Here is a 14408-nt window from a genome sequence, read left to right as displayed (position 1 = left end):
CATTCCGTCACGGATTCATTAACATTTAGCCACACTATTTTTATATATTTTTGCAAAGAATTTCAAATTGTCTTTATACAGTTTCAGTTGTGATTATACATTTACAATCCCGCATTTTTATTCACGCAGTGAATTCAATGCAGATTCAAAATGACTGCAACGCTCCATTCATCACAATCTCCCCTAAAGCGCATTAATTTATCCTTTTATCCCACGTGACGTCTAATGATCCTCGGTGTGCGTAAATGACGAGTTCAACTTTAAATCTACTTAATAAACGACACGTTGGAACGAAACGTCTTGAAATATAGAAGAAACAAGTGTACTGCAGTTTTTTCCTTTGAAAGACTGAAAAATGCATAATTTGACTGAATTATTTTAAATTCTGATAATTTCTTCATATAATTTAAAATATTTGCACATTAGTTTATACATATATTGGAAATATATTATTTTTACTTTTTAATTGATTAAAAACGCCAATGCATTGACTGCTATGTAGTCATAAGCACATGTAAAAGAAAGAAAAAGAAAATGGAAAGATAACATGATAGGTTCTACTTTATAAAATATATAGTCTCATTCTCACTGCTGTCAAAAATTTATTATTTGTTGTGTATTAATTGTGGTGTCAGATTCTGTGAAATGTGGAGTTTTATTGTTCTATGTTTTTTTTATCGAAATGTCAGACGTGTTCTTTATTCGGTATGACTTGTTTATTTAAAATGCTTAGATTTTCCCCCAATTTGCTAAAAGATTCAATTGTGTAGTTTTTTTAAATAAATGTCAGTATTAATATGACCAGTGCTAAAGATAAAGGTGCTCTTCTCATGGGACTGACCATTCGTGCTCAAATGAACTAAAAATATTCGGTTTTATCCTCATTTTTGTGATTAAAAAACAGTATTTGTTTATTTGAAAATGCGCCCAACGTGCCAAATTATTTATTCAGTTTGAGATTCACGTTGATGTTACTCTAAAAATCCCAGTTCATATATATATATATATATATATAATATATATATATATATATATATATATATATTATATATTATATATATTAATTCCATCAAACATTTGGACAAACAACGATACAAGAGAGCAAAGGAATTGTGGTGATTTGCTGCCACCATACCGGTCAACGTAAACACCGTCTTAAATCCACAGTTAAGAATGGACTGTAAAATGAAGCTTAAATATTTGTTTATTTTCCCCTTTCCCCTTTGAAATTAATTTTTTAATGTTATCTCTGCATTTGAAGCTCATTATCACAGAGAATGTACAAATTATTAAAAAAAAATAAAATAAATCATTTCGTTTCAGACTTTTTGTTGTAAAGCATTTTGATGTGATTCTAACAGCGCCATCTACTGCTACACTGAATGTTAGGCATTGTTTATTTATATATTTATTTTATTTCATATATTCAGTGTGATTTTCTCCCCTGCCTCCCCAATTGTGAATTTTTTACATTGGTCAAATTCTTCAACAAAATAAATAAATACATTACTGCGACTACTAATAAAATTCATTAATTAAAAAATGCCACTGACATCACATCAAAGTTCTCTTGAAGTATTTGATTACACACTCACCTGCTTTAGCAGAAGTTACAAATGTACTTTAAGTACCACCACTGGCAATGAAAAGTCAAAGGGTGACCTTGTTGGCCTCACAAAGGAGCCTTTGAGGCCAACACCCTACGTGCACACACCTGTGGAGGACTGCCACTAAAGTCTATTTACAGTCTAGTTAGGTCACACTGCATATCAAGGATTAGTTGGATTACACATTCTATCTTGTGCAAACTCAAATTCCAATCAGTCGTGAAGAGAGAAGCATGTAATGTTTATTCTTTACTTTCATGATGCAACAAACCTGAAAATAAAAGCTGAGTAAAAATAAATAAATAAAGGATGTGAAGGAGTTCAGATCACAAAGCTTGTTGGAGTAAAATAAAGCAACTTGTAATAATTTTTCTTTTTTTTTCTTTTTTTAATTGCCAGATTAGTACACAGTAAAGTAGTGTGTAAATGTTTTAAGAACATTTTTATTGCATCATAAAAGCATTAAAATTATGAAACCCTGATATATATATATATATATATATATATATATATATATATAATATATATATATATATATATATAAATTAGGTGTTGCCGAATTTCAACTTTAATGACAATCAATATGAAAACTGGGTTCTCTTTACGCGTGATTTTCTGTATTAGTGGTGCAGCTTAGCTAAAATTTTCAGAAGAATTGTTCATTTTGTGATAAAAGCATGGGATTTGGCACACATATTCTAAATTAACTGTTTATTTTCAGATATGGAGCCATCCTGGAGCTGGCCCAACCAATAAAGAATTACACAGGGGTCAAATTTAAAAATGCTCCAATCATGTTGAAACTATACCACATTTTTTTGTCTGATCATAATGATTCCAAAAAGGTATAGTTTGGACTATCTATGACGAATTCCATGGAGTTATCGGGTAAAAACAGCAAAATGGTGACAAAGGTCAGTTTCATTTTGTACAGGGGTCAAAAGTTAAACTGCTCCAATTTTGGTAAAAAGTGATGCAAATTATTGTTTTTAATGATTATGGAATAAAAAAAATAAGCTCACATATTCACTTTTGTTGGAACTGATTTTGTGTTGACATGCAATTACTAAAGTGTGTGTGTGTTGTGGTGTGTGTGTGGGGGGGGGGGGGGCATCAAACGTTACTTTTATATAACTCTTGGTTGCCCTAAAATCTTTGCACATTACTGTATTTTATCAGGTGGTTGCTCTTGCTTTTTAAAAATGTACTTTCCATCAAAAGTAATTAAACGCAAACATCAAAACAACAATAATAATAATACATACAAACACATGCTTTATTTCATTACACTAATAAATGCCCCTAAATCCTACATACAGTAGCTTTAATTTCAAACAACCTATTTCATTTGAATGTAACCAGTTGAAACACTTTATTCAGTGGGTCACAAATTCTTTAATTGTACAGCACAAGAAAATAAAGTACATTCAGTAATACCCAATTTTCACAGTTTCAATAAAGAAGAAGAGAAAATGTTAAGAAACCAGATGTGCAGCGTTTTTTAATTTTTTTTGCAGCTGAACTCATTAGTTGGTCAACAAAGTTTAAGCAAATTTATATTTAATTTATAATTTATATTTAGTTTTAATTTATATTAAATTTCCCAAAATCTCAAGTTCAGTGCACCTAAAATAATGCATTTCTTCCAAAATAAGCATTGTATAAAGAATGACCAGTTTTAACCTGTCTGGTTAAAACTGGGAGCAATTACAGATTTTGTGCCTTGCTCAGGGACACACTGATACACAAGAGTAGTGGGAGCAACCTTTTGGTTTAAGAACAATCTGCTCTTCCACACCAACAAACAATCAGGCAATCTACAGGGATGCAAATTACATTAATATTTAATCTGATTTTAGCTGACGGCATTGATACCTGCATCTGTTTATTTTGATTGGCAACATTTCAGTTGTAAAATATGTCTTCATGGATTCAGTGCAATAATTCCAATAGCATTCTTAAACAGCGTTCGTTCCACAACCGCACCTTGAATGTTGCTGAGGATTGTGTTGGATTCTTCAGTACACGGTTTGATGGAAATTCTAGGCTGGACAAGGAGCTGAGAGAGCAGGATGTGATGACCCTGAGAGTGGACAAGGACAAGGAGGCATTTGCAAAGTAATCTGTGAACAGGGGACGTAACATCTGTGGTTTAGTGACCTCAACCTGCTAACAGAGGAATTAAAGGACTTTGTTCTAAATGTTAGTGATTTTGCAAAGGCTTGCGAAACAGCTGAGGCAAGGAAAGCTCGAGAGAGCTCCTGCAGATGGGTTTCTTTGTTGGCAGTGCAAATAATTTGTTTTAATTAGGGAGATGGGTATCATACCAACAGACTGGAAAGAAAGGACTTGTTGTCCCAATCTTGAAAGGCAACGGGTGATCACATGCATAGCACATTTTTAGTCATATTACACTGTTCTCTGTGCCGGGGAAGATGCTTGCAGGGATCATTCTTAATAGGATTTAGATCTAGCTACTTGTTGTTCAGTCTGGCTTCATGCCCAAGAGTCAACCGCATTTTTTTAGTTCCTCAAATACTCCTAGAATGTAAGCATGAATATCTATAGTGCTTCTTTGGAGCCTATGTGGCTTTGTGGGACCTTCAAGAAGCTGAGCAATTCTAGAGAGCATTCTTGAGTATTTCCCGGTGAAACTGGTGTTCCTCAGGGGGTGAGTTGTGGTTTCTCCACTGTTCAATGCTTGCATGAACTGGGTGATTGCAGTAGAGTTGTGGAAACAAGAACTTGGTGCTTTCGCTGGTAAGGTCAGGTTTACTGACCTTGAATTCACGGATGATGCTGTGATCTTTGCAGACTCAGTGGATATCCTAGTTGCACCATTTAAGAAGCTGTGTGAGGAACTGAAGTGTCTGGGTTTGCGATTGCGGCTTTTATTAATTCCTGGACTCGCCCATCTGATGCTTATCTGTATGAGGCAAAAGTGTTGAACTTGTAGTGACACTCAACAGTGACATTCATGTCTTTGGGTTCTCAGTCTTTGAGATTGAGAGATGAATGAGAGAGCTTATGGAGTTAGACGAGTCTGGCGATGCCAATATGTTTGCAGGAGAATGAAGGTCCATGTCTTTTGGGTGTAGGTAGATGGTTACATTCAAGAGCATACCTGCCAACATTTGACGTTACTAATGCGGGACATCCATGTGTGGCCGCGAGCGGCAAAAGCGCGAAGCATAACTAGGGAGTCTGGGGGCGTGCCCGGACCCACACAACTGCAGGACTAATACAGTGATACTGGATACAGGACACGGGGGTAAATCCTGCCAAATGCGGGACGTTGGCATCTCTGCAAGAGGTGGGGATGAGCCCATTGTCTGACTTGGTGGTTCCCATCCAGGATCCCTTGGCAGTTCCATGCTGTCATGGATGCAGTGAAATACAGCACCAGTGCATGCTCCCAGACTTGACTTGACTTGACTTGCATTCCAGGCACATTTCACAAGCAGTGATCCAATAATGGTTTGGTGCTTTTTCCAACATGTGACAAATGAATATATTTTTGTGTGTCGTATTGACACAAAATGCACTCAGTAAATATAACACATATATTTTATTCATGTTGAAACAATTGAAATTACTTCAGAAAAAAGAGCACTCAGTCTCCAGTCTGGAGAGCTCTGGTGTGGGTGACACTGACCCTTGTCTCCAGCAGGAGAAACACAAGCAGAAATCAGTTATGTACTTTTGCAGAAAATTAATCTGGCATCAGATTACATTTACATTTCTCAGTAACTATAGTGGAATAACGTAACATATTTTATGTATCCTGACCACATAATCCCATTAACTCTAATCCCCCAGTCTGGTTCAATGACTGGACATCCTGAGTGTCACAGATCAAAATCCATAAATCAAACATTAAATTGTTGGCTCTTAATGTACACTATCATCTCTATAAAGTGAAATATAAAGGCTATAAAAGCTTAATTTGTATTTATTAGTTTGTAACTAACAACTGAGAATCTAAGTGGACAGCCTTGTGTGTCCTATTAATAGGCCTGGCTCAGAGTCACAGCGTTCAGCTGTAACCGAACTCCATCTGTCAAGTCACGTCCTCTCTGTACGCTCTCGTCTCACATTGTTACAGCAGCCGGGCTAGCAGCGCTCTGGTCTTTCCCCCCCTTCGAGCCAGGCAGACGGCAGGACAGGCGGACAGCTGTGTCTCGGATCCTCGTGCATTATGGAGGGTCTGTCTATCCAAACCTCGGCTGAGAACGGGGTTATGACAGAGGAGGAATGGGGAAAAAGCAGGGCGCAGGTAGAGGACAACACATCAGAGGCCTCCACTCTTGTGGGCTTCACCGGTGAGGAAACGGATGAGGACTCGGAACCAGAGCCCCCACCGGTAATTCGCAGGAAAGTGTCATTCGCTGATGCATTCGGGTTGAACCTGGTGTCAGTGAAGGAGTTTGATAACGTGGAGGTCAACGCAGCTTCTGATGGGGATGAGAATCACCATCTGAGGACTTCTACATGTCCTGTCTGTTTCACAGTCCGTCATCCGCCAGAGGAGCTAGATGAGAGGCTGCAAGTGCAGAATGTCGAGCTGGAGAGCATCGAGCTCTCCCGGCGACCACCACCTCTCCCGCGGCATCATAGGGTGGTCAACCTCTGCTACAGCAAATCGGTTTACGTCCGGATCAGCCTGGACCGCTGGCAGAACTACTTTGACCTTCTGGCGGAATATGTTCCTGGATCCAGCGACAGAAAAACGGACAGGTTCAGCTTTAGTTATGCCCTAAGTCCCACCCTTTGAGAGAGAGGGACCAGGGTTGGAGTTCTGTTTGCGCTACGAAACATCAGTGGGCACCTTTTGGGCTAACAATAAGGACATGAACTATGTATTGTTCTGCCACCATAAAGGACAAATGAAGGAGCTTCAAATTCAAGATGAGGGTTCATTCCACAAGGTCAAGAGGAGCTGTCTCAGACCTAGCAGGTGCGAGACCAGGAATGTTTAAAATACCTCCTACTACCACTATTGATGGACAAGAAGGTAACATTAGCTGGTATTCCAAATCTTTGCCATCTCTGAGGTAATATGTGGAACATTTTCACTGGAGAATACCCGGAACATGTTAGAATATTCACTTTTTGGAATAAAAATTCCCCATAAATTTACTTCTCCACTTCCTACCAACCCTAAGTATAAAAAAACAATGTTTAACCTTTTTTTGTTTGTTTGTTTTAGCACAAAATGTTAGGTTGATTTCAAATTAAGATTTTGATTTCATTTGTGAACATTTTCCACTCAACTTTTCCTCCCTCCTCAACATTAGGATGCTTACTGCCACCTAGTGGGCTGGATGTGCAGTATGTATAATTGACTCTATTTTAGATAAGATATAATGTCTTCCTTGATATGTTAAACATGGCCTGGTCATGGTGGTAATCATCATGGTGGGAATGCGCTGATCAGCAGGTTTCCCAAATAGCTTTAGATAAAAAGAAGAAGATTACGGCCTTAAGGCGTCTGGTGCAGTTTGAAAAAAGAAACCCACCCAAGTTCATTTTCTGAACCACTGTTGCCTACGTGTTAGAATGGTGGATGGGAGTGGGTGAAGTGGGGTGGGGTGGGGGTGTGTAAGATTAGACCTTACACTTGTTAGGTGCCTCAGGGTGACTTATGTTGTGGTTTGGCACTATATAAATAAATAGAGTTTTGACATTTTGGCCATGTGGCACATTTCTCTGGGGATGAACCTGCATGAAGATTCCTCTGTTTTGAGGACCCCAGGGGCTAACTAAAGCCAAGGGAGCACCCACATTTCACCTGGCTGTGGCAGGACCCATGGCGGTTTCATAATATTGTCGATGTGTGCGTGCATGGCAACGGTGCATGCTCTCAGAATCGTCTTAACCTCTGTCTTATGCTGAAGAAAAGGTAAGAGATTAATCACCATGGTTAGTACAGCTACAAAGTTAAGAAGTAACTTCTAAGGGGGAGAGAGGTGGATATGAGTGTTCAGACATGCACTCAAAAAATAACTTGCTCAGTGAACATAAAAAAAAATATGTAAAGTATTTCCACCCAAGTAAAATGCGTTAACCTAGCCAGAATCAATTTTTGCTGACTGATCTAAGTGTAAATTTGTTGGGTCAACATGATGAATTTGCATTACTGTTACCTAATTACCATGGTTCAGGCCAACTAGATTTGAAAAGTTAAATGTAGACCTAAATGTAAATTTGTTGGGTCAACATGATGAATTTGTGTTACTGTTACATAATTACACAATTACCATGGTTCAGGACAACTAGATATGTAAGGGTAAATGTAACAAAAATAAGAAGTATGCCCCTTCGGCTGCTCCCTTCTTTGCGCTCGGGGTCACCACAGCAAATCTGAGGTGGTAGTGCAGCGGATAACTGAAAAAAAATGCTTCAAATGGTGATGCAAGCACCAAATTTGGCACACATACTCCTTAGACATTACTCTTTTAAAAATGCCGGATACCCACGTGAACTTTCAATAGGCGGCCAAGAAGGGGTCAATTGAAGTATTACATAAGGGTCAAAATTTAAAAATGCTCCAATCATATTGAAAGGTATTCCATATTATTTGTCTGATCATAAAGATTCCAAAAAGGTATAGTTTGGACTATCTGTGAATGAATGGTCTGGAGTTATGGGGTAAAAACAGCAAGAACACTGAGAAAGGTCAATTTCAGTTTGTACAGGCGTCAAAAGTTAAAGTTGCTCCAATTTTGGTAAAAAGCGGTGCAAATTACTGGTTGAGCTAATAGGATTAATAAATGGAATAGTTTTGCTGTGTTGCGTGCTTGGTTTGCAAAGTAAAGGTTAAACAATATCAGCATCCATTGGATTCTGTTGGGAAAGTGTAGTGACACGGACCCACAACAGGGGGCGTAAATGAACGGACAATGGAAGGAGACAAATTATAACACTTTACTGTTGTGAATGTCACAACCAAACACAGCAGATTCAGAATGTGCAACAGTCAATTAATAAAGGTGTCGTGTGGGCAGGCTCGACGATAGGAGACGCCCGTCTGGAAACGAACCGGAACCACACGATTTCCACCGCCACCTGAACCCGAGGAATACTGGAGCCGCCAAGTCCCGGAGTCCCCAGGTGGCCACCTTCCCGGCGTGTCGGATCTGGTACTGCTGGCAGAAAGCAAAAGACAGTCAAAGGGTGGGTGTGTGAACACCCAGTAACAATGGTGGGAATGCCACCTCCACCTCTCACTCAACACGTTGCAGCGGTCTCAGATGAAAAGGAGCGCCGTCTTGCACAGCCTCCGTAAAAACAACCGGTTCTCCTGCAAACACTCACAATAACAGATTTATAAATCACAAAACGGCTGAGGATATTACCTCCAGATGAAGATGATATCTCGGCAGTTTGGTGGAGGTGTCTTCCTGCTTTTATACCAGATGTGGTGACAGCTGTCACCACGGCTTGTTCCTGAGGCGGCAGCGCCCTCTCGTGCCTGAAGCCCGCACTTCAGGCAGGGCGCCTTCTGGTGGTGGGCCATCAGTACCTCCTCTTCAGCGGCCCACACAACAGGTTCTATGACATGTGACATATGCTACCCTGTAACATGATAACTAAGCATGATACATGATGCAAACTATTCCTTTTAAACCATATTCACCCAACTAATAATTTGCATCACTTTTTACCAAAATTGGAGCAACTTTAACTTTTGACCCCTGTACAAATTGAAATTGACCTTTGTCACTGTTTTTGCTGTTTTTACCCCATAACTCCGGAACATTCATTCACAGATAGTCCAAACTATACCTTTTTGGAATCTTTATGATCAGGCAAATAATATGGAATGCCTTTCAATATGATTGGAGCATTTTTAAATTTTGACCCCTGTGTAATACTTCACATGACCCCTTCTTGGCCGCCTATTGAAAATTCACGTGGGTACCTGGCATTTTTAAAAGAGTAATGTCTAAGGAGTATGTGTGCCAAATTTGGTGCTTGCATCACCATTTGAAGGATCCCTCAGCAAATATTCACTTATCTGCTGCACTATGGATCTGCATGTTGAATTGGCACAGGTTTAACACCAGATACTCTTCCTGACACAATGCCACATTACATGGAGAAATGTGGCATGGGTGGGGTTTGAACCGGAAACCTTTCGTACTGAAACCAAGTGCATTAACCACTTGGCCACTACCCGTGCCCTATAAGTAGTTACAACTACTTTTAAAATAGTACAGTTACATTTTAACTTAAATTTGCTGTGTTGGATCAACACAATTTATGCAGATCCACCTTGGATTTGCTGTGGCGACCCCGAGCGCAAACAAGGGAGTAGCTGAAGGGACTTACTTTTTATTTTTGTCACATTTACCCTTACAAATCTAGTTGGCCTGACTGACCCATGATAATTAAGTAAAAGTAACGCAAATTCATCATGTTGACCCAACAAATTTACATTTAGGTCACTCAGCAAAATTGTTTCTGTCTACGTTAACGCATTTTACTTGGGTGGAAATACTTTACATAATTGTATTATGTTCACTGAGCAAGTTAAATTTTAAGTTGTTAAACTACATGATTTGAATGTTTTCACCCAAAAACTTGAAATGTAGATTTATATCGTAGAAGCTACATGTTAGACTTACGTTCATGTAACATAAAAACCACATACATAACAACACTCTTGTTGGTTTTTTTGAGTGTGTTCCAGGTATTCTCAGGTGTAAGAATTCCACCCCTAGTCACAAAGAGCATAAGAATCAAGTTTTGGAATACTAACTACCTCACACATAAACAATAGATGTCACCCCATACTTTACAAATCAGTATTTAATTCAAATATTAGAGTTATAACACCTTAAAGATGCATGGCACCACTTTGCTATGGGGAAACTCTCAAATATGACAGCGTTGCTTCATAACTTTTCTAATCTTTCCATTTAGTGGAACTGACTACATAAACTAATAATGACTGCTGGCGGGGCCTTTGTTGTCTCGTTGCACTGTTATGTAAGCTTTCAGACGTGGGTGTTTGAATGATACAGACACATTGCCCATTGAAGGTCAGGTGTTGAGGTTTCCATGACGTCTCATTCTGGCAAGGAGGGATAGATATGCCCCAGTTATCCTAAACTAGCCACTGCTTTGGAAACAATTGCTGCCTGAAGGCACCAGGCAGTGAGCGGCACACTATATTTTCCTGTTATTATGTCTGACAATGAGTTCCGATGGCATTTATGTGTTTTCATCAGTTAAGTTGGCTTGGCACCTGATTGTAAGCAGGATGCTCAGGCTTATCAACAAGAAGAATCTGCATTTCGGTGTTGAGTAGGATGAATTATTTCCTGGTCTGTCTATTAGGACACTTATTCCAAAAAATTTTGACTTGAAAACAATTTGACTTCTATTTCATTGCAGAGAGTATGAACCCATGATATTTCATGTTTTGTGTGGTCAGCTTAATTTCATTTGTTTATATTCACCCTTTTTTTGCATTTCAGACCTGCAACGCATTTCAGAAAAGTTGGGACGCTAAAGCATTTACCAGTTTTTAATGTTACCATTCCTTCTTGCAACACTTTAAGATGTTTTAACTTTGGGGATTCAAGCAATGAAGCATTTCAGGTGCTATTCTGCCCCATTCTTCCTTCCCAAACATGTCTCAAGGTGAGCAACACTATAGCGTTGCCTGTAATGTTTCCCAAAGTAATCCCTTGCCCATGTGGTTATATCAGCTATTGATGAGTGACAGTTTTTGATGCAGTGCCGTCTGAGAGATCGGAGATCACGGGTGTCCAACGTAAAGGGCACACTTGCCCTTTATGTACAGAAATTCCTCCACATTCCTTGACTTATTTAATGATATCAAGCACTGTACAGGGAGAAATCTGAAAATCCCTTCAAATCTTTCTTAGAGGAACATTGTTTTATAATTTTCTCACACATCTGTCGGAAAACTGCAGATCCTCTGCCCATCTTTGCTCCTCAAAGATGTAGTCTTTTGTGGATACTGCATTTGTACCAAACTATAATTCTAATCACCTGTTTGAAATAACAACCATATTATTTACTTTTAAAATCTCATTACAAGCCCTAAATTGCCCGTCCCAACTTTTTTTTTTTTTTTGGAAAGTGATACAGTACTGAAATGGATGTATAAATAAGATTAAGTTGACCACACAAACTGGGAATATCTTAGATTCATATGGTCTGTAATGAAACAGAAGTCAGTATTAAAGAATCACTGTGTGTTTATTTATTTGTTACCCAAAGCCAAAATATGGCCATCTGGTATTACGAAGGGTTTGCTTCTGTCCGTCCGTCTGTCTGTCTGTGCTCATCATAAGTGCAATCCTATTGCTACCAGGGTCTTTAAATTCACAGGGAATATTCTTGGGACACAGACCTTGGACAAGTTCAAAGATGGCTAACCTTGACAAATTTTAAGAGGTCAAAAGGTCACATTCGATTTCCTATTGTTATGCCCATATATATATATATATATATATATATATATATATATATTATATATATATATCCTTTCTGATTTGGGGTTATTGTTCCGTGCAGTAATTTTAGGCACTTTTAATGCATGTAGTATGAGTTCATATTGCTTTGAGGTATCTGTACAACATACCTGTCACATCTATTGCTTTTTAACCACAGGAGGGGAAGCACAGAGGAAAAGACCATAGACACCATTAATACTGCAGCAGCTGCTACAGGTGTGGATGCATTTTTGTATGTTTTTGTAGCTGATTATGTGACTGCACAGGTACATTTATTATGCCAGAGTGTGTGCAAAGAAAACATTGTACCTTGCACGTGTTATCTTGAGTTTCCTTTCATTTATTTTGCAGACACAGAGGCCACACATAAAGCAAAGGAGGCTGACAGGAAGACTGTGGATATCACAGAGCTGCATTCATTAATACGCCATGAGAGACACAAACCCTTGGTGAGGTTAATTTATTAATGCAATGCATTTTCCACCTTTACAAAAACACTATTTGTATCTGCAGTAATGTGTGGATATAAACCGAAGTTCATTTGTGCACTTGTTCTGCAAAGGTATGTCTGATAACTGAGACACAAGTGCACGTCATCCTGCACCGTGCACAGGGAGTCCTGCAAAGACATGCAATATCACCTGAGCTGATGCTTGAGAACAGAATTAACGTCACTCGTGTACCTGACCACCGCCACACTGTCCTTGGTCACTGCAACACCATGCTCCTTCTTGATTTCCTTGATGCCAAAAATAAGCAAATCTGGCCTGATTTATTTCAACAGCAGTCTAAAGTTGTGTGTTATGTTATTGTACAGCAAGTTAGTGCAGACTACAAATGATTCTGAATGCAGCCCAATGCAGAGCTTCTGGGCACATGCGCAGTGATACTCTGTACTGCTGAAGCCCTATTGCCCACGTTTATAACAAGACTCTTCCACAAAGCTAAAATGCATCTGTTAACATCTCAAAACTGTCTTCTGCTGAAGAGTGTGGCAATCATGTTGTATTTCCAGATGAAATTTAAAGAGGTCAGAGATCTGTGAGTCTTTGAATGCACCGCACTGGCCTTTCCCAATCAATTTCATGCCGCTGCAATGAAATCGCTCTCCACTTGCTCCATAACAATAGCAAATCTAGAAACTATCCTGTTTTAAGCACAGTTTAGATGTGAAGCTGCTCGTTTTAGACTTGTGTGACATATGTCACATTCATTCGTATGTCACATTCATTCATACGTCAGATTAATTCATATGTCACTTATATCAATTAAATTAGATGATGACTTTATGGTTCAAGTAGCACAAATGTTGACAATTGGCTGACCTTTGACCTCATCTTTTTCTCAGGTGGATATTATCAGAAATAGACACAGAGGAGCACGTATAGCGTGTATGAAGGAAAAATTGTCCCAAAGAAGGCAGCAAGAACTACATGACTCAACCAGTGGCCTGAGGCAGCGACAAAAGATCCACCAGCAGCTTTTTAAACCCGAGCCTCACCTATGGGGTGACTCTACCAGCGTCTACCGTAAACACTCAAAGAAACAGACAGGCAAGAGCCCACAGGTCCTCACCTACCACCAGATTCCTCTGCTTACACTGGACTGGAACAAACCACAGGGGTCTGATGGTGTGGAAGATATCTGGACTGGAGGAGCTACATCGACTTTGTCACCAGTGGAGAATATGGAGAATGCACCTTCAGTCAGCGATATATGGGAGACCTTTCTTAATGGCACGGACAAAACACTGATGAGGGTGCGTCTGTGTGTGACGTATGGCAGGCATTCCTTAACGGGCCAAGCTACGAGGATCATTCTGGTGTTCCGGAGTCAGAGTGGCTGCAGACAGCAGCATCGGTGTCTCCCTCAAATGATAAAATAACGCGACATGTAGCAAGAAGTCGAGAGCGCATATCTCATGTGGGCAAAAATACACCCGAACCCTCAGTTGAAAACACCTCAGCCGAGTGTCAGCCACTGTCACATGCTTATGAACCCTCTCTGGCTACTGTCTGCGACTCATGTGTCAGTACCCCAAGAGACGACAGCGCATTGACACAACATACACCCCAAAGGTCACAGACAAACCCCATAACAGATACTTTCAAGGAATCCAGACTCTTGGGGCCAGCATACGTGTCCGAGGGCTCTGTTGACAGTTCCTCTCAGTGGCACAAGAATGTGTCCTGGGGGCAAGAAAGGGGAGAATTAACAGGAAGAGCAGGAGGAATAGGAGGAGATGAGCCCTTTACCCCCTACACCTGACTCGGTAACAAGCTCAGGGGAGTCAGAGACAACAGACATG

General features: G+C 39.6%; 2 protein-coding genes across 4 annotated transcripts in view; one reads left to right on the top strand and one right to left on the bottom strand.

The window, feature by feature from the left end:
- foxp2 (forkhead box P2) overlaps positions 1-14408 on the bottom strand; it is a 223351-nt gene that overhangs the window by 191685 nt on the left and 17258 nt on the right. The window lies entirely within an intron of this gene.
- LOC117504283 lies at positions 6407-14353 on the top strand. The gene is made up of 4 exons (XM_034163721.1): positions 6407-6564; positions 12258-12316; positions 12452-12549; positions 13449-14353. Exons 1-4 carry the CDS (start codon positions 6458-6460, stop codon positions 13983-13985), a joined length of 801 nt encoding a protein of 266 aa, XP_034019612.1. The 5' UTR covers positions 6407-6457; the 3' UTR covers positions 13986-14353.

The sequence above is a fragment of the Thalassophryne amazonica genome, chromosome 22 (assembly GCF_902500255.1).
Source record: "Thalassophryne amazonica chromosome 22, fThaAma1.1, whole genome shotgun sequence".
Classification (NCBI taxonomy): domain Eukaryota; kingdom Metazoa; phylum Chordata; class Actinopteri; order Batrachoidiformes; family Batrachoididae; genus Thalassophryne; species Thalassophryne amazonica.
This window is presented reverse-complemented; position numbering and strand designations above follow the sequence as displayed.

What these genes read in the sequence shown, in the direction of transcription:
- LOC117504283 (XM_034163721.1), top strand. Translation starts at nt 6,458, where the DNA reads ATGAACTATGTATTGTTCTGCCACCATAAAGGACAAATGAAGGAGCTT. An exon ending in TACTGCAGCAGCTGCTACAG is followed by an intron (nt 12,317 to 12,451) that starts GTGTGGATGCAT and finishes TTTATTTTGCAG; the next exon opens with ACACAGAGGCCACACATAAA. An exon ending in ATGAGAGACACAAACCCTTG is followed by an intron (nt 12,550 to 13,448) that starts GTGAGGTTAATT and finishes TCTTTTTCTCAG; the next exon opens with GTGGATATTATCAGAAATAG.